Genomic DNA, 25,994 nt, shown 5'->3' on the forward strand with positions numbered 1-25,994 from the left:
TGCGTATAGACAAACAGGCGTACACATACACAAGCATACGTTCCCACCCTCATGCACACATAAACAAAAATTCACCCATTCGCCCAACATGAAGACACACAGAAATGAACGCCGTACACACACTCACACTCCCCATATATACTCTAGACTCCGAGACCCAGAATCTAAAAGCAGCAACTGTGGTTTGGGTGTTGTGTGTACAATATCTTGTTCATGTTGGGTTGCCATCCAGGATCCATTCAGAGCAGAGCAGGGACTTTGAGAGCAAATTCATAAAATAAATGTGCAAGATATTAGGGACAAAGAAATCCCACACTTTCCTCATATCATGCTCAGGGGGATCCCCAGCCAGAGGGATTTAATCGTACCTTACAATCGCACTTTGTAAGTCATATGTGAGTGTACCGAGTAAACCCACCAATCAGGACTTGTTAGTCATGTTAGGTCAGGAGGAAGGAAAAAAGTGGTGATTAAGAGAGCCTGGCGTGGAAATTGGGCATAAAACAGCGATGTGTAGCAGAGTGTATAAAATCCAATACATAGCTGTAAATCTGAATGCAACATGTAACAAACAAGAGGGATTTAATGAAGATTATTAATCTAGGTGAGATAAATTATCTTCATGCAGTTCACCAAAAAGATACAGTTATTAGGCTTACAAGAGTAATTTAGCCACTGAATAACTAAATGTTTTTCCAGTTGCTAGGGAAATTAGCCCAATTACCACAAAAGTTGGCTTGAACCAGGAGAAGATTCCCCACTTATCCACCAGGAAGCAAGTTTTGTCAAAAGGTCTGTGGTAACCATGAATTTAGATGGTAGAGATTTATCTCCTAGAATACAGCAGCAAGCAACATTCGCACCAAGTTGTTTTCTTTCTTTTTCATACACAAGTGAAGCAGTTGTTTATTCTGGTGTGATTTCCAAGGTTGCATTGCATTTTATGACCATCTTTTCAAAAATAAATAACATTATGCAGGCAAAACAATGAAGGTGAAACACAGATTAATTTAATTTTTATTTTATTAACTGTGTTTTTTAACATATATCATTATTTCAAGAGTAGGAGAAATTAGAAAGTTTATAATTGGTGAAAAAATAAGTCTTACATGTAGTCTGAGACTGATTCAAGACAAATGCTTTTTCTTGTCAATTCTAAGACAAGATCAAGTAAAGTGAAAAATAGGTCTTAGAACCAAGACTGGACTCGGGTACTATAACACCATGACAGATATACACATAGTGCTGGGTTATGAAGAGAATCCAGGATGCTGCCCTTTTAATTTATCCAGGTTAGGGTAATACCATACATAATGCATATTCATGGTTAGATGATTAGTTATACAGTGGTACCTCAGAACTCAAACTTAATCCATTCAGAACTCCTGATCGAATCCTAAAAAGTTCGAGTTCTGATCGAATTTTCCCCATAAGAAATAATGCAAGACCAATTAATTGGTTCCCGGCCCCAAAAAAATTACACCTAAATATGTTTTTTTAGCATTTAAGCACAAAATGAACCGGATAAAACAACAGTCTCCGTTCTGTCCCCGCTTGGCACGACAATATCATTATAATTACTGTTACTGTCTATCATTGTCTAAATGTATTTTTACTGTCTAAATATATGTATTCAGCTAGTGTAAACATGCACGATGCTATCACTGCGAATACGAGGCTGAGACTGAAGTGTTACCCTTTGTTTTTGCTGATAAACGTGCCGCGTGACTCATTTCCCCGCGCGTACAAGTTCTTAGGTCGGCGTTCACGTTTTGACTTCTGAGATTCAGATCGAGTCCTAGGTAATTTTTTTTCTAACTGGTTGGTTCGAAAAAAATAGAGAAATTAATGTCTTGTGATCTGTCGTGGTTGTGAATTGTCTACCGTACAAATATTTGTGAAATTTTTTTACACCAAAAACTACTGCGAAGCCCTCTTTTTCCAGCTGTGAATAGTTTTTTTTCTACTGCACTTTTTCTTCCAGTGGATTGTAGCCCTGTGGCATTTATTTAGTGTCCCAAAAACACCACCTCTTTTGCCAGCAGCTCACATTTGCTTTTCTTCAGCCTTTGTCCACTCTCATCCAACCTTCTGAGGACCTCCTCTAGGTTTCTTAGATGATCCTGTTCACTAGATCCTGAAACTAATATGTTGTCCAGGTAGACTGCAACATGCGGAATACCTCATAGGATGCTCTCCATTGTCCTCTGAAAAATGGCAGGACTCGATGCATCTCCAAATGGCAGCCGTGTGTATGTATACAGACCTTTATGTGTATGAATGGTGACATATTTCCTGGACCCTTCATCCAGTACCACCTGCTGGTAGGCATGACTCGTGTCTAATTTTGTGAAAAACTGCCCCCCTGATAACTGTGCAAACAGGTCTTCAACCTTAGGGATAGGATACTGTTCCACTTTAGATACATGGTTTACTGCGAGCTTATAATCCCCACAGATTCGGATGGATCCATCTGGATTTCAGACAGGAACTATGGGTGCTGCCCACTCTGCAAATTGAACCGGTTCTATAAACTGGTCGTCCAAAAGCCTCTGTATCTCTCTCTCTCCACCAAAGACTTTACCGCATATGGAATTGGTCTTGGCTTAAAGAATCGCGACTGTGCCTCCCTGTCCACATAGATCTTGGCTGTTGTACCCTTAAGTTTTCCTAACCGTTCTTTAAATACTGCAGAGTGTTTTTCCAGCACCTTCTCTAGCTTTAGTATGGATCCTGACTCCACCTTGCAGACCAGCTGATCCACCATTGCGAGCTCCTTCAACCAGCTGCGCCCTCGTAGGTATGGTCCAGAACCTTCCACTACCACTAAAGGCAATGTTTTTACTGTACCTTGGTTCTGCACCTCCACCTGTGCCATTCCTAGCACTATTAATCCCTCTCCTGTATAGGTTATTAATTTCAGTGAGCAGGACTTCAACTCTGAAATGGAGTGCATGGAGTCCTCACTCAACTCATCAGTTCCACCTCAGACAATTGCCGCCGTTGCATCCTGGCATCATTCACCCCACACACCAATCTGTCCCTCAGCATTTGCGGCAGTACATCCCCTTACTCACAGTGCTGAAACAGCATCTTTAACTCTGCCACGTCGTCGGCCACAAATTCATTGTTCCTCCATACGCGCAAATGAAATTTAAATCGCTAGACAATTTCACTCGTTTTCGGATTGAAATGAGCCTTAAGAATCTGAGTTAGCTGTACTCAGCAGACTCTGCAACAACTATCAGTAGACGCCCCAACTCCACTTAGCAGCAATGGTTTCTTCCTATCTTGATCCGTTATACCATTTGCCTAGAAGAAACACTCCAACATTTCACTATATTCTTCCCACGACTGGGACTCACAGGTAAAAAGACTCACTGTTCCAATCACTGCGGCCATTTAATCAGACTTTAATCCTCATCACCATTTGTGTGATATTCTCCGACGGAAATTATTCCATGCTAGGCTGGTTTTCGGTATTCACTGGGTTTATTGGCAACAACTCACAGACGGAACACCTGCCTTGCACCCCCACGGCTCTGCATTCATTCTACATCTTTTGCCAACAACTATACCCAGGGTATATACAGAAACCCAGAGGTTAAATTTAACACTTTTTAATACTTTCTCAATATTTTTTAAAACCCGCATGGCATTGAGTTGCAACCGTTTCCAAGTTTCAAACTGATTTAAAGATTTATAATGTTACACAATTTTGGCCTGTACAACAGAATTTAAATAGGGAACATGGGTCAACAGAATAAATTTAGTGACTGTGATTTTGAAAACATCTTGCATTTAACTTCTTCAGTTACAAGTCCATATCTTTATCCACTAGGCTATTCATGGCAAGTGCCTTAATTGTTCGGCTTTTTCTTCAATGAGTTTGTCGATTTGCACCAGTTGACTAACTGCTCTCATCCATGCATTCCTGATTTCTGAGTTGTGCATCGCATATGCGACCAGAGAGCGCTAACCCCCATCCAGGTGATATTTATGTTTTTTTTTGCAAACCGATCAGTAACCCTCTCGATATTTTCCTGCTACCGACCTTAGCCAGTCCTTAAACGCTGGGTCCTCTAACCACTTATGTGCAAATTTGAACTTACCCATGATGACTATGACTTAGCTTTTCTGAGTGTAAGCAGCCAACATGTACTGTACTTCAGCGCGCAAACTGTTTAAGACGTCACTCGACCACCGAATATGATGTCAGCATCACAGAGATCATCTATGAATGAAGGAATGAGCCTAATCCACATTTAAAATAATTTGTGAGAAATTTAGCAGATAAACTTTAAAACACAAATGGACAATTTGTAGTTTAAAAAAAATCTAAAATTTAATACCTCGTAAATTCGTGTGTAATACCTTTTAATACTTTTTAATGGCTTTAATTTTTGCTTATGCGATTTACTACCTTTTAGTACTTTTTAAAACGCCGCAGACACCCTGTATACCAGAAACTTTAGCTCCCCCTAGTGGCATACTTCCCAGTAACATTACTACATAAAGCTTATATGTTCAACCCACTAGAGTATAGGAGAACCTAAGGGGGATATGGTAAAACTGAGAAAAATGTAACTGAATAAAACATATTAATAGGCAGAAGAATTTTCTTGGATGCCTGTTACAAAACTGAAACTGAAATTAGTCTAATTAGAAGGCTTTTCCTGAACTCTGTGTTAAGAGCACAGGCTTCATGCAGATGATTTTTTCTTCTTCTGTAGGAAGTCATTTAGCTTCTCAATCAAATCATTACATTGCATTTTACTCAACCCCTCCTTGATGGCCATGATGGAGCCCTCCATTCCCCAACTCTCTACCATCAAGTTCCTCAGGTCTGGGCGGTCAGCCCCACAGAGCTTGCTTTTAGGGATGCCCTTACGACCTGCAGGGGGTGGCATGCGTGTCTTCAGATTCTTCATCTGTTCATCTGTCAGCTCCTCCAATATATCTAATAGACAATCTTTCCATGCACTCTCTAAGATGTGGTAGCTTTCTGGAGAAAAAAAGAAGTAGAGAAATGGGGAAAGGTAAGGAAACACACCTTAGAAGTAGGATACAATTAATTTTTACTTATATACAATTTTGAAATTAAAAGCTCTCAAAACAAACATGGGTATTGATGTTAAGCCACAGTGTGAAGTATCACCCTGTTATGATATGATTTACTGTATATTTTCTCCTGATGACGGCAAGCTTGATTATGCATTGCCTGCCATGAAGCAATGAGACATACCAGGAATGTTCCATTTCATAAGACCTTACTTTGGTAACAGTGAAAGGGCAAAGTCACATAAGTGTATCAAGGTACAGTCAGGGCTATGGGGAGAAGTCAATGACTTTTACCAACAAAACACTACATGCACACAAGTCGATGGCAAAAATTGGATAAATGTCTGACTAGGACACATACCTAAGTCTTTAGGCCCGTGGAACCCTCCTATAAAATGGATTTTCCTAGTATAGTCAGTCCTGCTACAACGTGTGATATCACGACACGAATCTGTCGTGATGCGACTGATATACAGTAATAGTACTGAAGTCCAATACAACGTGGAATCCAATTTGTAATTGGGCAATTTTCAGTTGAAGAGAAAAGCACTATATGAACTACACTGCAAAACACTATTTGCTCAGCTATCTAAGTGAATAATAATGATGTCTGATTCATGAACTAACTGATCTTTTGAACTGGTGCTTTTTAGTGAATTAGATTTCCATTCATTACCACTTCCCAATCCCAACCGGGAACAACAGGTACACCAACCCTGGGCAGTTGCCAACACACCGGAGGGCACACACACTCACAGGGCCAACTTAAATTCACCTAACGCACACACTTTTGGACTGTGGGAGAAAACCAGAGCCCCCAGTGGAAACCCACACAAACAGAGGGAGAGCATTCAAACTCCACACAGAAAGGCCCTACGGCCAACCCAGGACCTTCTTGCTGTGAGGCAGCAGTGCTAACCACTGCGCCACCGCGGTCAGCAGATCTAAAAGAATCAAAATTTTGTACATCCACATATTAAAAATATTAGTGACCGTCCACATACCATAATCAGTTGTATTTCTGATGTGTCTCTCTACTGCCGACTCCCAACAATAATAAAAAGCCGCTTGAGCATTTATTTCACATCCTTGGTATCAGGTGCCAGTTTCCTCCACTATTTCGGTCTTTGTCAGTACTAGTTGGACACTGTGTCACCCTAGCTGGACAAAAATTCTTAATGGTCACACTTTTTCAACAGCTAGTTAACTAGTGACCTACAATTTTCTGCAGTAGTTAACTGGTGAGAGCCAAAATGCTCATTACTTAACTAGGTAAAGCCCCCTTGACCTTATTTGTTAACTAGTGAGGCTCAAAATGTTTACTAGATGAACTAGTGAAAGCCAAAATGCTCATTAGTTAAACTAAAAGCTAATCAGGAGGCAGGAAAGCTGCATAAATTGAACGTATTGGTTCTCCAGCAAGAATTCTACCCAGCGAAAAAAAATGTAAAAAAAAATTAATATACAGTGGTGTCACATCCCGCTCCGTACGATCCCGATGTGTGCCACGCCCCCCTCATTACCTCGTGTTCAGCCCTGATTGTTCTCACCTGTTGCCTGTTCCGTTTACCTAGTCCTGTGTATATTAGTCCACGTCTCCCCATGTCTGCCAGATCCAGCATTGTATTGTCCGTGCCTGTCTGTCCGTCCGCCAATAAACCCCCATTCTACCCGTAAGTCTGGCTCAGCTCGCTTGCTTCCCTGCTCGCCTTTGCCTGAACGTGACAGAATGCCGGATCTCTGTAGCAACACGACGCGGGAGACCGAGCACCACCGGCTCGGTCTCCTGCAAGACTTCGTGTATTGGCGCTCCCAACCGCAAGTACTAGAGGATCCTGTAGCCCTGGAGCTGGCCACCCGGGGCGCGGACCTCCTCACAGAAGAGCGCCCGCCTGGACAGCAGTACCCGCTCGAGCGGGCACGCAAACTCCTACGCCGTCTCAGCAAGCGTCTCACACGGCTGAGAGGAGAACGTGTCGCCCGGAGCCCGGGCGAAGTGATCGCGGAGGCTCCGCTTCCCCAGGTAAGCGGCAAGAAGCGGAACAGAGACAGAGTGCAGCAGGAGGAGGCTCCGCCTCTCTTCCTGGGGGCTTGCACTCTGCTCCCCGCCTGGGAGTTAGCCAGGGAGCATGAGGGCTCACCGCTCCCCTGGGATGACTTCGCCGCTACCCGCCTGCTCAGCGTCCACGGTGAGATGCCGCCTCCGCGGGAGGCATATCCGTACCGGCCGGAGCGCCTGCACGGAAAAGGGATCAGCCCGGTGAGAGACGCGATTCCCCGGGTCTCTAGAGCCGGTCTGCCCGCGGCTGCGCTGCCTGCTGCTGTCGCCGCCGATCTGCCCGCGACACCGCCTGCTGCAGCTGCCGAAGCTCTGCCCGCGGCACCGCCTGCTGCAGCTGCCGCCGCTCTGCCCGCGGCACCGCCTGTCCTGCCTGACCCGCCTGACCCGTCTGCCCAGACAGCAGCTGCACCGGCTGCTGCGGCCGCCGCTTTGCCTGCAGCTCTGCTCGAGGTGGCCGCGGTTGCGCCCCCTGCTGGCCGCGTGATGGCGGCGCCCGCCGCGGCGCCCCCTGCTGGCCGCGTGATGGCGGCGCCCGCCGAGGCGCCCCCTGCTGGCCGCACGATGGAGGCGCCTGTCCTGCCGGCACCTGAACTGCCTGTCTCGCCTGTCCTGCCGGCACCTGAACTGCCTGTCTCGCCTGTCCTGCCGGCTCTTGACCTGCCAGTCTCGCCTGTCCTGCAGGTGCCGGAACGGCCTGAGGTGGCCGCGGTGGCGCCCCCTGCTGGCCGCACGCCTGACCTGCCCGTCTCGCCTGTCCTATCCGGCCAGCCCTGCTCGCCGGTCCTACCCGTCTCGCCTGTCCTGCCCAGCCAGCCCTGCTCCTGCTCGCCTGTCCTGCCGACGCCGGAACTGCCTGTTTCGCCTGTCCTGCCCCCTGCTGACCGTAGGCCCGAGGCGCCTGCAGTGGCCCCTGCTCTGCCTGCAGCGCCCCCTGCTGGCCGCTCGCCTGACCTGCCCGTCTCGCCCGTCTGGCCTCTGGCTGCACCGCCTACGACCACGCCGGCTGCTGCCGCTGCTCTGCCCGCGGCGTCCCCGGTTGGCAGCTCGCCGGTCCAGCCCTGCTTGCCTGTCCAGCCCTGCTCGCCGGCAGCTCCGCCGGCTGCAATGGCCACGCCCGTGGCCCCGCCCGAGACTCAGACTCCTGTCCCCGAGGGGGACCTTGAGTGGGATCCCTCGGGGACCGTCCTATGGACCCCAGATCCCTCTCCCTGCAGGGACCCACGCCCCTTAGGACCCCGCCTGTCAGTGTCCCGAAAGGGACGGGGCCATAGGCGTGGGGCCCGGTTCCCGCCCGCCCTGCCCCCTGGCTCGCCCTCGCTCGCCTTGGCTGGGGCTCCGGGGCCGCCTGCGGTTCCTCCGGCTCGAGGTCGGCGGTCGCCTCCGGGTCCCCCCCTGGTTCCGCGGTGCCGGTCCTCGGTCGCGCCTCCGGCTCCTTGTCGGTCGCCTCCGGGCCCCCCTGTTCCGGCTGTGCGTCGGACGGCGCCTTCGCCGGCTCCGCCTGCCGCGGCTTCCCCCTCCTGCTTGCCTTCACTGGTGTTCCCTCCTGCTCCCTCCGTGTCCCCTCTCTCACTCCCTCGTCCCGTTCCCTTGGCCCCTGGGTGGTCCCCTCCTGCTCCCTCCTCCCTCTCCCCTGCGGCCCCTCCGGCCGCTGCCCGTCGCCCGCCTGGGCTCCCTCGTGCTCCCCTTGTTCCTCCTCCGTTCCCGTCTGTCCCTCCTGCCTTTGTTCCTCGTCCCTCTCTGTCTCCTCCGTTCACTCCTGGCCCTTTTGTTCCGCCTTTCTCCCCTCCTTCTGTGTCTCCCTTCCTGGTTTGTCTGTCCGCCTTCCCTGTTCTTTGTCGTGTCTTGTCTTTCGTCTCGTCCCTGTTCTTGTTCTGTGTCTCCGTTCTGTTCCCTGTTTTTGGTTGACGTTCTGTTTTGTTTTCCAGGTCCTGTTTTCCCGGTTCGTCTCGTCCGTCGCCTCTCCTCTGGCGCGCCCGGTGTGCGCGCCTTTGGGGGGGGGTTCTGTCACATCCCGCTCCGTACAATCCCGATGTGTGCCACGCCCCCCTCATTACCTCGTGTTCAGCCCTGATTGTTCTCACCTGTTGCCTGTTCCGTTTACCTAGTCCTGTGTATATTAGTCCACGTCTCCCCATGTCTGCCAGATCCGGCATTGTATTGTCCGTGGATGTCCGTGCCTGTCTGTCCGTCCGCCAATAAACCCCCATTCTACCCGTAAGTCTGGCTCAGCTCGCTTGCTTCCCTGCTCGCCTTTGCCTGAACGTGACAAGTGGTACCTCAGAACTCAAATTTAATCCATTCAGAACTCCGGAACGAATCCGAGAAAGTTCGAGTTCTCATAGAATTTTCCCCATAAGAAATAATGGAAAACCAATTAATTGGTTCCAGGCCCCAAAAAATTACACCTAAATGAGTTTTTTTTTTTTTAGCATTGAAACGCAAAATGAACAGGATAAAACAAGAAGAGCATATACTCCCTCGTCCCCTCGTTAACCCCGTGTGATCAGCTGTTTCTGGTTGTTGTCATTAGTCCTCTGTATTTAGTCCGTGTTTCAGTTTGTTTCCCCAGTCCGGTCATTGTATTGTCCGTCTGCGTTTCGCCTGCCTTACCTGTAATTAAACCCCGTATTCCCCGATACCCTGACGTCTGCGCCTTTGTCTCCGCTCCGTCCCCGCTCGGCACAACAATATTATTATGATTAAATGTATTAATGGTTTATTATTAATATAAAAATAATTTATAAGAAATCTTTATTTTTAAATGTATTTTATTATATAATATTAATCATTGTTACTGTCTATCATTGTCTAAATGTATTTTTACTATCTAAATATATGTATTCAGCTAGTGTAAACATGCACGATGCTATCACAGCTAATGCGAGGCTGAGGCTTTGTTTCCAATGATAGACGTGCTGCGTGACTCATTTCCCTGCGCGTACAACTTATCATAGGTCGGCGTTCACGGTTTGACTTCTGAGATTCAGTCCTCTTATCATATAGGTGGCACTACTTTTTCTCTCACCTATAGGAGAGCTGCAGTAATATTAAATTTCATGTCAATAGTCCTATTAGAAATATATTTACTGAAAAAAATGTTGACACATTCAATACTTATTTTCCCCGCTGTATATACAATAGTGTTTAAGAAGAATGTTGAAAGTTGAAAGTGTTTCTTTCAACATGACAATGACCCGAAACAGATCTACAGCTCTATAATGGAGTAGCTCAAAACAATGGGCATGGAGGAATGGACAACAATTTCGCTGATTAATGTAAACAAGTAATGCTTTCAAGAGGTTGCATCTGCTAATACAAGGTACAGTGGTGCCTGCGGTTCACAAATGCTGTAGTCTACGAACAATTTCGTTCACAACCAAAAATTTCATGAAAAAAATGCATTGGTTCACGTACAGAATTTCGTTGAACAGATTCCTCAACCATTTTTTTATAATAGTGTAGCACCGGCGGGGCGCATGTCCCAGCATGCCCCGTGTGCAACTGTAAATAGAACGACCACAACAGGCACCCAATGAGCACCGAACCCAAATACACAGATGGGAAACACAAGGTTGTAAGATGTCGAACTGCAAGATCCACACATGGTGGAAGATTTCCACACTCTAAATACACGCCAGGATTGGACCGGGTACACACAAGACATGGGCAAACACGTTTGACTATAGGGAAATGCAACCATAAACATTAACAACAACAACAATACAATGGATAAGGACTCTAATTAAGGAGCGTGATTTCCCTGGCAAGCAAGTCTCCATGTCTCTCTCTGCTCCCATGATGCCTCGGTCTGCCCGTCGCCACACTATATTGTGTTTTTCTTTAAAGTTTTTACTATAAAAACCAGAAAACTGATTAACAAAAATTATTATTTGGTAGGATTGTGAATGGATTAATCAAATTTCAATGCTTTCTTATGGGAAAATTGCCTTGGTTCACATACAAATTGGTTCACCACTTTCCTGGAATGTTCGTGAACCACAGGCACCACTGTACTAAGGGTAAGAATGCACTTACTTTTTCTCCACAAAGTTATTCTGTTGAATAATATTGAATAAATGACTTTGAAGTCAAAAGTGTTTACCCCGACCTGTTGGACTCTTGCTCCTGTTTCCCTGCCCTGCATACCAGCACTGCATGACAAAGCTGTGCAGATTGCTCATTTTAATTGTCAATCCTTTAATTAAACACACGCACAGAGATTTTATATATAGCCACAGACAAAATTAAGAGACCAATCTATATTTTTAAACAAATCTACATTTTTAAATCCCAGTTTAATCATGATTCTGCTGGCAGAAGGTTGCGCTGAGCAGCAGGTTGCTTCCAGGTTCACAATTTCTTCCTGTTCTAAAGAAGCCAAATCTTGAATTTAGTGATTTATGAAATTATAGACCTATCTGAAATCTTCCTTACATTTCAAAGATCCTGGAAAAAGCTGTCTGCATTCCCTCTTGCCTCTCCCTCCTACTTATGCTGTCATAGCCATATCTGCCAGAGCTAACATATTGCACTCACCTAAGCACATTTTCCCACTCCTTCAAGCACTCAAAGTGCTTTACAGTTTGCCTCACATTCACCCATTCACACACTGGTAGTGGAGGCTACTACACAAGGCACAAACCTGCTTACCGGGAGCAATTTGGGGTTCAGCATTCTGCTCAAAGACGCTTCGATGGGGTCAGGAGGAGCAAGGACTCAAACCTGCAACTCTCTGGTTGTCAAACGGTAGCCCTACCTCCTGTGCCACCATCACCCCACCTAACTGTTTGCATTGCCTCTAATATCTCATACATTGGCTAATTGCACACTTGATTTCCCCTACTCCTCCTGGGATGTGCTGCCTGGCAACTCCAATTTATCAAGATATTCTGCCTACCCTGCTGCCTGCGATGTCTCCACTACCTGCAGCGTCTTTCTGGGCTGCTCTCCCTTCTGCCTATGATGTCTTTCCTGTGTGCCCTGCTGCTATACCACTGTTTGTCCTACCATTAGAAGCAGCACCAGTACCTGCCTGCCATCACATACATGCCCCCACTTTGAGACTCAAATGTAAAAATTGGGACGGGTAAAAAACTGCTACGGGTGGCTGCCCCTCGCAAACAACTTACTCTGCAAAGAGCAAGTTGAGGGAGGCGTAAAAACAATTTCCCCAAGGGGATCAATAAAGTATCTATAAAAATTGGGACAGTGTGAATCGGAACTTTGCCAAATTGCTAATTTGACTTCTTTTTTGAATAGGTGTCAGGGAAGCGATTCCTTGTCTTCATCTCAAATACCTGCCAGTCGGTTTGCATCTGGAGTCACTTCTGTTGGTAAAGATACTCTGCGACCCCACACTTCATGCTGTCCATTCTTCAAAATAGCCAATTTCAAAGCTGTGATGCCATCATTGAAGAAAACCTCAAATGTTGGGTGGAAGTTTGGGCCATAGTTACAGAAAAAATCTTGGGACTGAAAGAGAAAAAATATTTAAAATTTAACAAAATCTACAAAAGGAATTTCCTATGATTTACAAAGGCTGTAAAGGCTTGAACAGTACATAACCAATGCTGGAAGCCAAAGCTCTTGACCAGGGCTGAGTGAAGACACATGATACGCTTCAAACCATTTTGCTTGTAAAAAGCAAGAAAATGTTGACTTTGCTATTAACTATAATGGCCATGAGGAGTCAGTATTTGTTGAACTGTTCAAAGTTGCTGCTTTATTATATTACTAGTTTTTATTTAGACAGTAATAGCAATTCACATATGATGCTCATTACCTCAGGCTGGATTTCATGATGTCCTTTGAGGTCAGAGGTAACTTTGTATTTCTGGTTTCGAGTCAAGGTGCAGTCTGAGCTGGTTTTTATGTATCTGCACTCAGTGTGCTGTTTGGTCACCTGAAGAGACACACAGAAATATACAGTATTCAGGTACAGTACACACTAGAGCCTGAAGTGATTTTGTCTCTGGTACAGATGCAGATTTTTAGGAAACAGAAATTCCAATATGCAATAACATTGACCAATATTTTACATGGCAAAAAAATTTAACAGGGCTTTAGTAAAACTTCTTTACTGACTGATATGATTATGTAAATTTCTCAAACTCAAGCAGAAACTCAAATGTGTTGTACCTACTAGGTACAATGACAATAAAGTAAATAAAGTGAATGAACACTTGGAACCAATTTTTTTAATTGCAGTACCAGTCAAACGTTTGGGCACGCCAAGCTGCCTACAAAGGACATTGATAGTGTTGCATCACATGACCTGGCCACCTAACCTAATCACAGTCAAAATTGTTTTGGAGGAGTCTGACCAGAAAGTGAAGGAAAAGCAACCAATGAGTTCTCTAGTGCTCAGCATAAACTGAATGTAGGACCACCTTCAGAACAGCCGGAACAGAATCCCAGGAGGCCACCTCCTGAAACTGGCGTAGAAGAAAAAGTAGGGCCAGCCAATCCCTGGAACAATTAGGGTTAAGGGTCTTGTTCAAGGTGGGATTACTCTGCTTGTACAAAACGCCCTCAGACTGTTAAGGATTTGGTGATTTAAATTCTTGTTATTTAGTTGCTACTAACGCTACGTGGAAGCAGCCATTAGTTTGTTGCTTCCATGGTAGTACTTGGGGCAAGCATGGTGCGAATTTAGCTGCGGTCTCCATTTTTTTCCATTCAGTAATATTAAACTTAACTGCTAAATGCAAGTGCCAGTACATTCTATTGTGTGTGTAAATGACTGAAAGACCACACACACACACCCACATACACACCCAAGCACCCACGTGTACACCTGTGCTATGTGAGACCTGGAGAAGGGATGTTGCACCTGAATAAAATAATAAAGATTCACCAGGATCCTGAGCCTTAAGTGGTGTTTTGGCCGACACCATGAGATATACATAATTGGAATCAGACCCAGCAACTCGGGAGAGTGATCCCAACTGCAATCTCCACTACACTGCTGACTATGAAATTTGAATTGGCAACTTTCTAAGTCCCACAAAGCTGTTCCCCAACAAATTATTACTTTTTTATTTAATAATTTTGGTCTGTGTATATCTCCATATGCATTATTTTACAGCTGTGATGTCTTTGTAGAGAATATAGTACAAATACATTTTTCTGAGGGTCAGTGTATGATACTGTATGTTTATAGTGCTCTCATCTGGCAGCTTATGATGAGGTATTGTGAGTTTTTTCCATGTCAAGCATTACGATTAGTTTGCCATCTACCTGTGCCTAGTTTCCTGACCTTGATCTTGGATTACAATTTCTGTACCTGCTTATCTTATTCAGGGTTGGGAGAGGACCAGAACCTATCCCAGGCACCCCCACAAACAATTTGGTAACTCCAATTTACCTTAGCATGTGTTTGGAAACCAGAGAACCTGAAGGAAACCCCATAATGACATAGAGAGAACATGTAAACTTCATACACATGCAGCCAGGGTGGAGACTACAACCTTGGTCCCAGAAGTACGCAGCAATGCAGCTAACCACTGCACTGTCCCCTGATTTGAGTTGAGTTCAGTTCTATTTAGTCCAATTCAATGCAATTCACCAGCCACTCATACATAATTCAACCGAAAACAAGTAAATAATATGAATTCCCACAAAGCTGAATGACCAAAAGTAAATTTCAAATGCATTGTCTGTTCTACTTAAAGTCTATTCCTAGTCAAGTACTTACAACTCTTTAGTCAAAATGTTTTCTCAAATGATGCTACTCAATATTTTCTCCAGTGAGAGAACTATTTTCCCTCATCAAAAATGCTTAAAAAGTCACTATTCCTGCTTTATAGATGGGTTTTTCAATAATTAATCTGTGAAACCTGGATTTTGGCCAATTTTATTAGCTAGTCGATATATTGGAGTCCTTGCCTAAACATTGTTACCCCCTTGATGGAGCAGCTATTTATCTCTATTATATAAGAAGAGGCCTTTCGATGGGCTGGCCCCCTGTCCTGGGTTGTTCCTCGCCTTGTGCCCGTAGCTTCCGGGATAGGCTCTGGAACCCCTGCAACCCAGACGGATAAGCGATTTGGAAAATGGAAGGATGGATGGATGTATAAGAAGAGACTTACTACCTTTCCTATTTGCAATCTGTCAGCAGAACCCTAGTAGCTTCTCGTACAGCTTGTTTAACCAAGGGTCCATTTTGTTGTTTTAGCAGGTTCAAAGTTTTTACAATCATTCAAAGGATCTAGATAAAATTTATGCCATACACTGTGTAAACGTGAAATTTATATCAGGCCTCTAGAATTGTGTGTATTGCAAATGCTTGTTCAATTCAGCCAAGAACCTTCAGTAAAGTTTTTAATCAAGCTTGAATGCTACAGCTAGTCTTTTGTCAAAGAATATACTTGAATATATGTAATGTCTACACAAAAGGGATTTTTGCTATTTTCTGACAAATTTACAGCTTGATGTCTGGTCTATTAGTACTAATTTAGGAGAAAAGTATGAGCTCAACATAGGGTATGATCATTTCAGTTCTGCACATTATAATGACAGTAAAGTCAGACAGGTGGTTGACATGAACTGACAGAGTAGGCATATAATAATTAATTAACAATAGGGCCAATTACCTGATCAAGTGGCACATTCGAGGGTAACAGGAATACATATATTTGCTCCTGGGGTGTGCTTCTAGGTGGCTGGAAAAGTAACACCTGTCCACGAACTTGAGATGTAATTAATGAAATTATACTTCTAATAATGCCAAAAGGAGAGAGATTCTCAACATGGATTTTCACATGAGTGTCTGTTACTGCAAAAGGCTTCAGTACTTGCATATTTCCACTACAGAAATGGGCCACAGACAGGTGCGCTCGTTCTTCCACTGGAAGAAAGACAGATGGGAACCAGTCATAAGGAATGTTACTACTTAATATTAATAGTGATTATTTTTTATAATCATAATATAATTTATTGATAGTATTGATTTAATGCACTTCATATGCAAATCAGGTTGACTGTACAGCTAAATCTACTATAAATTTAACACTGATATTTCTTCACTATGCTGTACATTTACTCATATCACTGACTGCCAAGTGTTCTAGAAGTTCATGCAACTGTCAGATCTTCTGTAACAAACTGTCCATTTAGCATACCAGTTACATAATTCACTGTTACAAACTCACCATCGGCTTCACAGTGTGGAAGCTGCAGTGAACAAAGCGCTTTCTCAGGATTCTTGATGTTGAACAGGGGCCCTGCAGGTTGGTAACCAGCAGTTTTCAAAGCAGCCTCATTCCAATAAGTGGGACTGTACTCCACCTTGCCTGCTGCCTTCATTTGAAACACCAGCCCTGTCGCGCTGCACTGAAAGTGGCCTTCTGATTCACTGCTGAAGCTGCACAACAGAAAGAGACATGGTTCGGAACAAGCGAAGAACTGAACGGGGAAAAAAAGTTTTATGCACTAGGATGAGATGTGAAGGGTCTCAAATTAAGGTTTATAAAGTGTTGGGCATTTCAGGTCCAGAAGCTACAAATCCAATATCCAGAACAAGATTTTGTTTCTATCAACCAGTTGAGCATAAAGAGTCACAGAATACTCAACTAGTTGGTAGAAACAATATTTTGGTCTGGATTTGTAGCTTCTGGACCTGAAATACCCAACACTGAAAGTAAGATTATGCCATTCAGCATATTATAAAATAAGCAGAGGTATGAGACAGTTAAGATGAAGCACAGATTACCTGTAGGAAAGTTCACCTTTATGATCATTTAAATCTGGTTTGAACTCCACTGTATTTTGATTCTAAGAAGATCAAAAAGAAGCAATTAGAATAAAAAGTCTGAAAAACCTATGTCCATGAACACTTATCTAAATGTATTTCATTCCAAATCAGTTTGTTACATATGTTACAGCCCAGCCATGTAGGAGCATGGGTGGCTGTTGTTTGCTAACTAGTTCTCTTTCATGTAGCTTCCTCATTGTGCTTGATCGAATATACCTGGGGAGGAGGCTTTATTAACCTTGGAAACTGCAGCCCAGGGGGTGGCTGTCTTCTCCCCTCTGCTATTTTTCCTGGCTGTATGCAACTGTTTTATTATTAGCCTATGGGCAAAGTGTTTAGGTGGTGTTTCTAGTTTTGCTTTGCCTTTACATATATGCACTTCCACTTCCACCCACCCAACACCTTGCTTTCACACTGATACTGACAGACCATACACATCTTTTATGTTCTTTTAACTCTTAGGTTATTTATAAAGGCAGATTTGTAATTACTTGCTGTATTTGGTCCACTTTTTGTTGTGGCCTTGAGCCGGGTCATGGCACACAACAACTTGGGGAGATTAAACAGGACACTGATATGGAACAACCAATGGCTTTTGGACAAATATAATTTTTAAAAGACCACAAGAGTAATAATACCACTGCAATATTTTAGACTTCAAAGAGGGCATCACATGCTTTGAATTTAATATGTAAAGGCTTCTTTAATCTTTCTAATTTAATTTTGATTTAAAAAATACATTTAACTCTGAATAAAATTTGACTGATTACTCATCATTATCTTTCAATTAATAAAATGTATGAATATAGCATCTGATAGAAAGGACTGATTAGTACCTTTGACTGGTCCCATAAATCGTGGTCTGGGTCTGTCAGGAAGGTTGCCATATCTGTTGATTTGTTGTTGAAAGGCCTGGAAACAAACCCACTTCCATTATATTTTGTCTCATCATACAGCATTATAAATCAGAACTCTATACCAGAGGTAGGCAAACTTCTCCTCAGACGTCCTGTGTGTATTCAGGTTTTTGGGATAACCTTTAGGTCAACTGTTCAAACACAAGTGTGAGAATTTTTCAGTCAATCTGTCCCTAATTAGTAATCTGATTATGGTGTCGCAGCAAAAACCTGCACACACAATGTCCCTTTCTGGATAAAATTGTCTACCCCTGCTCTACACCATTACAGTACACACAGTCACACACAGACCATTATAAGCTATTTTTTTTTCAGTTTCAGTTTTTTCCTTGACTTATACAATAATGTAGTTCATATCATCCCTCCTCTTATGTTTTGGGATATTGGATTATCCCTTGGACAAAACAAAAACACCCTCTGTACCTATACAGAAAAACATTATGGTTCTTATATGGGTGCTAGCCTGCCAATTAGCTTGTATGATTATGGCCCCGTTCATATGATTCATACATGTATTATATATGATCTTACTAGGTCCCATAGACACTGGTCCTACTGTATATACAGTATGCATAGCCACATATGGATTATATTTTTATTCCTGGTGCAGTACAATAAACTTTAATATAATATAATAAATGTCAATTTCAAACAAGACTCATATGTATTCTCACAAGACTATTTAATATGGGAACATTTACAATAATGCAAACTGAACTTCACCCACATGCGACATTAAGCCCCACATATTCTGGATATAAATATAATATAGAAAGTACTGTCCTATACTCGTTCACTCCTAGTATTAAGCTTACAGTTTCTTTTTGATGAACTGAAAAAATTTTAAGGGCATTATTTTCCACTGGCGAAAGCATGACACAAAGTGGTTTTGCTAGTTTCATACCAGCGCATTGCTTATTTTCATACCATGCGAGCACATCATCAAAATAGCAAACAATTTTGCACACACCTTCCGCTCATAGGTGTGGTGATTTTTAAATGAGCCGTGGCCAGTGGCATTTTTGGTGCATTGCTGTTTTAAGGCAGCGAAATGACATTGGGGAAATTCCACACTAAAAGCGAAAATGGATTGATTTTTAATTTACTGCACTGGTGTGAAATATTTGGGTTTTATTGCAGGGGACACCCCTAAGGGCCTAAACAAATGGTTACTCTTGCACTGACAAGCCTATTTATTAGAAAATTCTTCCTCAGAAGTTAGCATTGGGATAAAATCAATTTTTTCCTATTTTTACATGAATTTTATGATATACATTGCAAGATCAATTTCTTGTTAGATTTTGATTCTGTATTTGGTAATTATATCCCTTGTCCATGCACAAACAATAATGACAGTGAAAATTTGCCAGTTTTGGGGCTATCCACCAGGCAGTTGTGTTAAAAGTGGAATGTGCCAGCAGTGTAACGCGAGTCACACCAACATACTGAAGTTAGTGCTATTAACAGCTCCTTGTGAGAACTGAACTGTCATCTATAAATCTCCTCCTTTAAGGTATAAAGAACATAAACAAGGGGGCATAAGACCCATGTCTCCTTATTTCCTTTAGAAATTTAGCTCAGAAAAATGTAACGCGAGTCACTTGTAACGCGAGTCACAAAATCTTGGGTACTGTAACACGAGTCACAAAATAAAACATCTTGTCTGTTACATCTGAGTGTTATCTTTTATAATTATTTCTTTGAGACAAAAGGATAATCAGTTTCTAAGGATCCCAATAGAGGTCACTCTTGCCTAATTACCCAGAATCCTGCTGACTTCCTTTTGTTTTGAAGCCTGACCCCTGTGACAATTTAACTCACTCCAAGGACACAATTGTGGCTTATATGGATTGTATCCTTTCACAACTTCCTGATCATGTTCAGAAACTGTCCGTGTGGTCAGATGGTGCTGCTTCACAGTTTAAAAATCGATTCATTGCTGCTGTCTTAGAACCACTGCAGGCAAAACACCATGTTGAAATCACCTGGAATTTTTTTGCCACCTGCCATGGCAAAGGCCCAGTTGATGGTATTGGTGGCAGTGTAAAAAGATTGGTTTGGAATGGGATTAGGTGCAGAAAATACATAGTAAACAATGCATCAACATTTACAGAAGCAGCAGCACCTAGCAATGTTAGGGTTCTAGAAATCAAACCCTCAGATAGAAGCCATCAATGAGTTATTGTGCCTAGAACAAGTCTTCAAAAATGCCCCAGCAATTGCAGGCATTAGTAACATCCATTGCATGAAAATGGTTGATGGCAACATTGCCACTTTCCTCTTGACCTCTGACATGTCTGATCAGAATAATGAGATGCAAGAGCCTGGAGCCTCCCAAGTTCCAGTTGTTGGTGAATGGTGGGCTGTGAGTTATGAAGGGGAGATATTCCCTGAAGTCCAGAAAATAGAAAAAGGTGAATACCAGGTGAAGGTCATGGTGGCCGCTGGGAAAAATTGGAAGTGGCCAAATACCCCAGATGAGATTTTCTACACACTTGATAAAATGGTGCGAAAATTACTGCCACCCATCCTTGTGAATTCACGTGAGCATTACAGCTTTGCCAGTCTTTAAATGAAAAGGCTTACTTAAGATGTTTATGAAAGAAGAGAACTTTACTGCTAAAATTCTATATTTGGTCAATCAAACGCAATTATTGAAATTCACCTCTTTCCATGATGGGGTTAATCACTTAATCAATGTAATCAAATATGTACATGTAGGCTAGATTTTTTTTTTTGTTTTCAGGTGTTCACCATACCAACTACCAAAATCAGGAAGAAAATCCTGTCCATGTTTTAATTCTGTAAGTGTGAGCCTTATGTAGTTAGTGCTGCTTTTGAGGTAACGCGAGTCACGCATATTATGTAACATTTTCTCTGTAACAATCAAAAAGCTAAAATTGCATTCTAGCCTATTCAGAACTATGCAATGTAGAGAGCATCTTTATGGTATTCAATGGAGTCCAATGTTTTTAGTTTGAGGAGAAACCATGCTACTATCATTTGAACTTAAAAGCTTTTCCTTTTTTTGTAACGCGAGTCACGCTGTAATCAATTTGTAATTAAAATTTCAATTAAAATTCTTTAAAAAATAATTTTTATAATTTTGTTATTTATGCTATAATAATCACATGTTGTCACGCCCTCGAAGGCGGGGCCCGTCAGGTGCAACACGTCAGCACTTGCTTAACCCTGTTTTAAAAGGAGAACAGTTGCCTATGCGCATCGCGAAGTATTGAGCCAAAGTTACCGAGCCTTGCTGAGCGTTTTTTCTGTCTCCCGTCTTCCCACATCATCCTGCCTTACCTGTCGTCCCGGTGTTTGATCCCTGCCTCCTTGCCTTCCCTCCTTAGACCCGCTCCCGTCCTTGATTCTACCGTCTCACCACGTCCTGCTCTCCCCGCCTCTTGTTCCTTGTCTACCTGTGTCATCGTCGGACGGACTTCACTGGCATCGACCCCGGACCACGCACCTAGACCACGATACCTGCGTGCCGTTTCTGTACTTCTGCACCGGCTCTCCGAGTGGGAGACCCCACTCGCGTCAGCAGCCCTCGCCCGTACCATCGGGAGAGAAAAGCCGGTTTCGCCACAGAGAACGGGATTGTTCTCCTCCCGTGACTGTAACCTGTTCTCCCCATTAAACCCCTCTGGTCCCTGCATTTCTGAACCTCCGCCTCTTTCCTGGCTAAAGCGTGACAGATGTGCAGTAGATAAAAGTTTCTTGGACCACTGCTGTGGCTATGACAGCAGCTGCAAGTTAGAAAAGTGGACTAAAATGTAACGCAAGTCACAGTGGAATTACCCATTGTGCTTTTGACCAACAAAAACCACATGTAAAGTCAGTGATGCATTGTTAAATGGCATTTAAGCAGCGCGTTTTAGAAATATGTGGGTTCACGGCACTCGTTATGGACACAGGTACTCACTCAAAGTGCACTAACAGTTTTTTGTTATTTTATTTAATCTATATACATTTTATTATACAACTGGTTCTACATATACAGTAGAACCTTGGAACTCGAACACCTCTTAACCAACCAACTCAGACGTCAAACCCATCTGTCGAATTTCTTTTGACTTCAAGTGAAATCTTGGAACTCGACCATTCCTGCTAAAACTTGTTTGGGTCGAGATGCGTTCAACTCTACTAATTTGGATCTTGAATAGGTCAGTCAAGAAAAATTTTGCTGCAGCTCGCCAGAAAATTTGGAACATGACAAAACAAAACCGAACTTGTATGGATCGAGACGCGTCTCCCCTTCCAAATAATACCCCCTCCATCCCTCCTCCTCTCCACCTGCCACTTCCAGTATGCCATCAGCTCACCTCAATAGGGGTAAAGTGCTCATAAACTGTCATTTATTCCATGTTGATTGCTTTTGTATGTGTGCTTTTTCATGTGTGTATTAGTTGTATACAGAGTTGGGTAATTTCAACTGGTTGGTTGAAACAAAGCCCCGGTCAACATACAGTCATGTGAAAATATTAGGACACCCCATTAAATGTTTATTTCTTTATTAAGAAATATCAACATATCACTATTAAATCTTCTTTCAAATCATATGTGTAGATAAAGGTGATGTAACTATCACCTATGCAAAAAAAAGAAACAAATTCACTTATTTAATAGAAATGATTAACTATGATGCTAATTTCCACATAGGAAAAAGTTAGGACACTCTCACATCCATTATTATTTAAAATGCCTAGAGTTAGATTCAGGTGCACCATATCAGGTGAAAATGATTAGAACATTATTACAGAGCTTTTTTTGTGGAGCCTGTCTTATTTAACCCATAGACATTTAGTTTGCTCTTGATTGTTGAAATGAGTGGGATCACCATGGTGAGATCCAAAGTAGAGACCTGCACTCCCGCGGGAGTACCGCGGGACCCGCGCGACCCAATGCACCGAGTGCGGCGCGGGACAGGATTTGATGGGTGAATGCGGGTGCGGGCGGTGAGGTCCTCATGTATGTGCGGGTTGCGGGAGAATAGAATTAATTGCGGGAAAATGTAATTATCTTAAAATTAATTTATTAAAAACAAATACTCATTTATCTACTGCACAAAAGCAACAAGAACGACTAAATTAAAATAATAATTTACAGGCTACAGAAACTACAATTGCCACGCTCTGACGTAACCGGACACCCCAAGAAGGAATCAGCCTGGTGCTTGGACAGGATGGCATGTTCTAAAAAGCTCCTCGTTCGTGTCCATGTTCATCATTCCATTTAATTAAACTCAAATAAATCGAAACATTTGTTTATTTTCCGTTTCTTTTTTATATATACTCAAAAGGGAAGCAAGTGAAACAAATAACAGAGTAGCGGGAAGAAGCGGTAAAAATAAAACTACTTATATGTTTACCTGAGGGATTTTTCGGGCGGGAGTGGGACAAAACTTGAATACTGCGGGCGGGAGCGGGAAAAAATTATATATATTTTTTGCGGGAGCGGGCCAGAATCTTGCGGGAGCGGGACTGAAAAATCCGTCCCGCGCAGGTCTCTAATCCAAAGAGCTTTCTGAGGCCTTCAGAAAGAAGCATGTAGATGCATATGAGTTTGGAAAGGATATAAAAAGATCTCAAGAGAGTTTGGAATCAGCCATTCCACTGTCTGGAGAATAACTTACAAGTGGAGAACATTTAAAACAACTGCCAGCATGGCCAGGGCAGGCTGTCCAAGCAAGTTCAACCCAAGAGCAGAATGCAAGATGCTGAAATAAATCTCCAAAAATCCTAAAATGTCATCACGGCGTCATACAGGAAGGTCTTGCCACAGTTGATGTCAAGGTATATGCATCTACCATCAGCAAGAGACTGTGCAAGTTTGTTTTACATGGGAGCTGTGCAACGAGGAAACCATTGCTTTCAAAAAAATACCAGGGCAAGACTGAAGTTTGCCAGAGGCCACCTAAACAAAGACCAGGACTTTTGGAACAATGTACTTTGGATAGATGAATCTGAATTATTTGGACATAGTAACAGAGGACAGTTTGGTGTAATCCAAAGACATATTTTGAGCAAAAGAACCCTCATGCCAACTGTGAAGCATAGGGGTGGAAATGTCATGGTTTGGGGCTGCTTTACTGCAGCAGAACCTGGCCATCTCACCATCATAGAATCCACTATGAATCCTCCATCATATCAGAGGGTACTTGAGCACAATGTGAGATCATCTGTCCAAAAGTTGAAGCTGAAGTTGGGGTGGATCATGCAAATGACAATGACTCAAAACATTCCAGTAAATCTACCAAAGAATGGCTTACAAGAAAGTGTTCTGGAATAGTCAAGTCAAAGCCTGGATCTGAATCCTATTGAGATGCTGTTGGGTGATTTGAAGAAGAAGTGCATGCAAGACACCTTTCAAACATCACACATATTATGTATGCTGACCGGGATTTTGTTTCTATATATAATAATCCATACTTTATTGACCCTCGTGGGGAAATTGTCTTTGCACCTCCTTCAACTTGCTCTTTGTAGAGTAAGCTATCAGCAAGGGGCAGCCACCTGTACACGATACGATTTTCTCCAAATTTTTTAGCAGAATGAGCTACAGACGAATTTATTTTAAAAAATATTCCTTTATTTGTCTTTCTAGACCAGTGGTCACTAACAGGCGGACCGCGGTCCGGGTCCGGACCCAGAAGCTGTCCCATACGGACCCGGACCGATAGCCAAAACATTTAGTTATTATTTAAAACCTGACGGGGCGCTTTTATTTTATCCGGCGCAGCGTTTGTAGTTTTTTCGGTATTGGTTTAGCAGTAGAACCGCCGTTTCCCACGCCAATGAACGTTAAACGCCTTTGACCGCCAAGCAAGACGTATAGTTCGGCGTATGCAGCCCTTTGTCTGTGCTAATGTGCCTTTCGTGTTAATAGCAGCAGCGAGCTGAAAAGTTTTCAAATTCAATATGTACACGTTGGATAGATAGACGTAGTTTATTGTTGATTTCATGTTCTGCATTTTAACATATGTATAAAGTAATTGTCACACCCTGCTCCGTACGATCCCGATGTGTGCCACGCCCCCCTCATTACCTCGTGTTCAACCCTGATTGTGCTCGCCTGTGTCCTATTAAGTCTAGCTTGTCTTGTGTATTTAGTCCTCGTCTGAGTCAGTAGTCCCCAGTTCCGTCATTGTATTGTCATGTGCAGTGCTTTGTTCGTCCGTTTGCTTCGATTAAACCCCGTTTGTCTGTATTACCGGCTCGCTCTCCTGCTTCCTTGCTCGCCTGCTGGCCGCTTGCTGACAGTAATGTTATCTGTTATATAAATAAACTCATGTGAAACAAAAAATGTACGTTTTCAGGGTTGCCAAATCTCAAGCATCTGGCATGACACTCACGCTTTCAGACTCATGTTGGAAATCTTACGGCAAATCTATATTATATTCCATTATAAAACCTGAAATTAGCTACGTCAAAAGTGTATTTACACGGTTAAATACAAAAGCAGACTATTTACAAGGTAATGACTGTTACATGTGTGCAGACATCTCGAATTTAAAATCTCACACCAGCCATCTGGCCGAAGTTCCATGTCACGTGACAATAATGTCAAAACGTTTTTGAGTTGTACTGAATTAATTTGATTTGATAGTCAGGTATTGATTACATACAATGTTGATGCAACTAATAGGCTACTTAAATTTTTATCACACTATTAAATAGTTAGACATTATGATCTTCCGGACCTTTGCTTCAAGAATTTTTCTCTAATTGGACCTCTTTAAATTTTAGTTGAATACCCCTGTTCTAGACTGTGCAAAACGTGTCATGTTCTTAACAGTGCAACTGAAATTGAACTTTTAAAAAAAATCCAAATCAAAATAAAATAAAGTAAATAGAAAAACTCTTCAACTAAGGCTTGCATGTGCAGCTTTTTAGCGTGGTTTGCCCTTTTAATAATCTTCGCTCAGCTCACTGTGGTGCTGGTGGACATGCTGAAGCATGTTCGTTCTGCTATTTGTGTATGTTATCAGTCTTTTACAATGTTTGCACGCAGTTTTTGTCTTTTCTGTGCTTTTCTCCCTGTTTTCGTTTGTGAAACCACTTAATCCCAACTGGGGTCGCGGGTGGGACTGGAGACTATCATGGGAACAATGGGTGCAGACAACTACAGGGCCAATTTAGACTCACCAATCAACCTATCCTGCACATTTTTGGACTGTAGGAGGAAACCTGAGCCC

General features: G+C 43.0%; 1 protein-coding gene across 3 annotated transcripts in view; it reads right to left on the minus strand.

Moving 5' to 3' along the window:
- Positions 1-1,005: 1,005 nt before the first annotated feature.
- Positions 1,006-25,994, minus strand: part of LOC111837630 (uncharacterized) — a 194,101-nt gene continuing 169,112 nt past the window's right edge. For all 3 annotated transcript variants that reach the window (XM_072700891.1, XM_023799843.2, XM_072700892.1), the window contains 7 exons: positions 17,714-17,789; positions 16,836-16,897; positions 16,276-16,487; positions 15,718-15,971; positions 12,906-13,025; positions 12,421-12,595; positions 1,006-5,005 (listed from right to left, as the gene is read on the minus strand). In XM_072700891.1, coding sequence (XP_072556992.1) covers positions 4,704-5,005; positions 12,421-12,595; positions 12,906-13,025; positions 15,718-15,971; positions 16,276-16,487; positions 16,836-16,897; positions 17,714-17,789 — 1,201 coding nt within the window. In that variant the 3' untranslated portion in view covers positions 1,006-4,703. The remainder of the gene's footprint in view (positions 5,006-12,420; positions 12,596-12,905; positions 13,026-15,717; positions 15,972-16,275; positions 16,488-16,835; positions 16,898-17,713; positions 17,790-25,994) is intronic.

Source organism: Paramormyrops kingsleyae, chromosome 16 (genome assembly GCF_048594095.1).
Source record: "Paramormyrops kingsleyae isolate MSU_618 chromosome 16, PKINGS_0.4, whole genome shotgun sequence".
Lineage (NCBI taxonomy): Eukaryota > Metazoa > Chordata > Actinopteri > Osteoglossiformes > Mormyridae > Paramormyrops > Paramormyrops kingsleyae.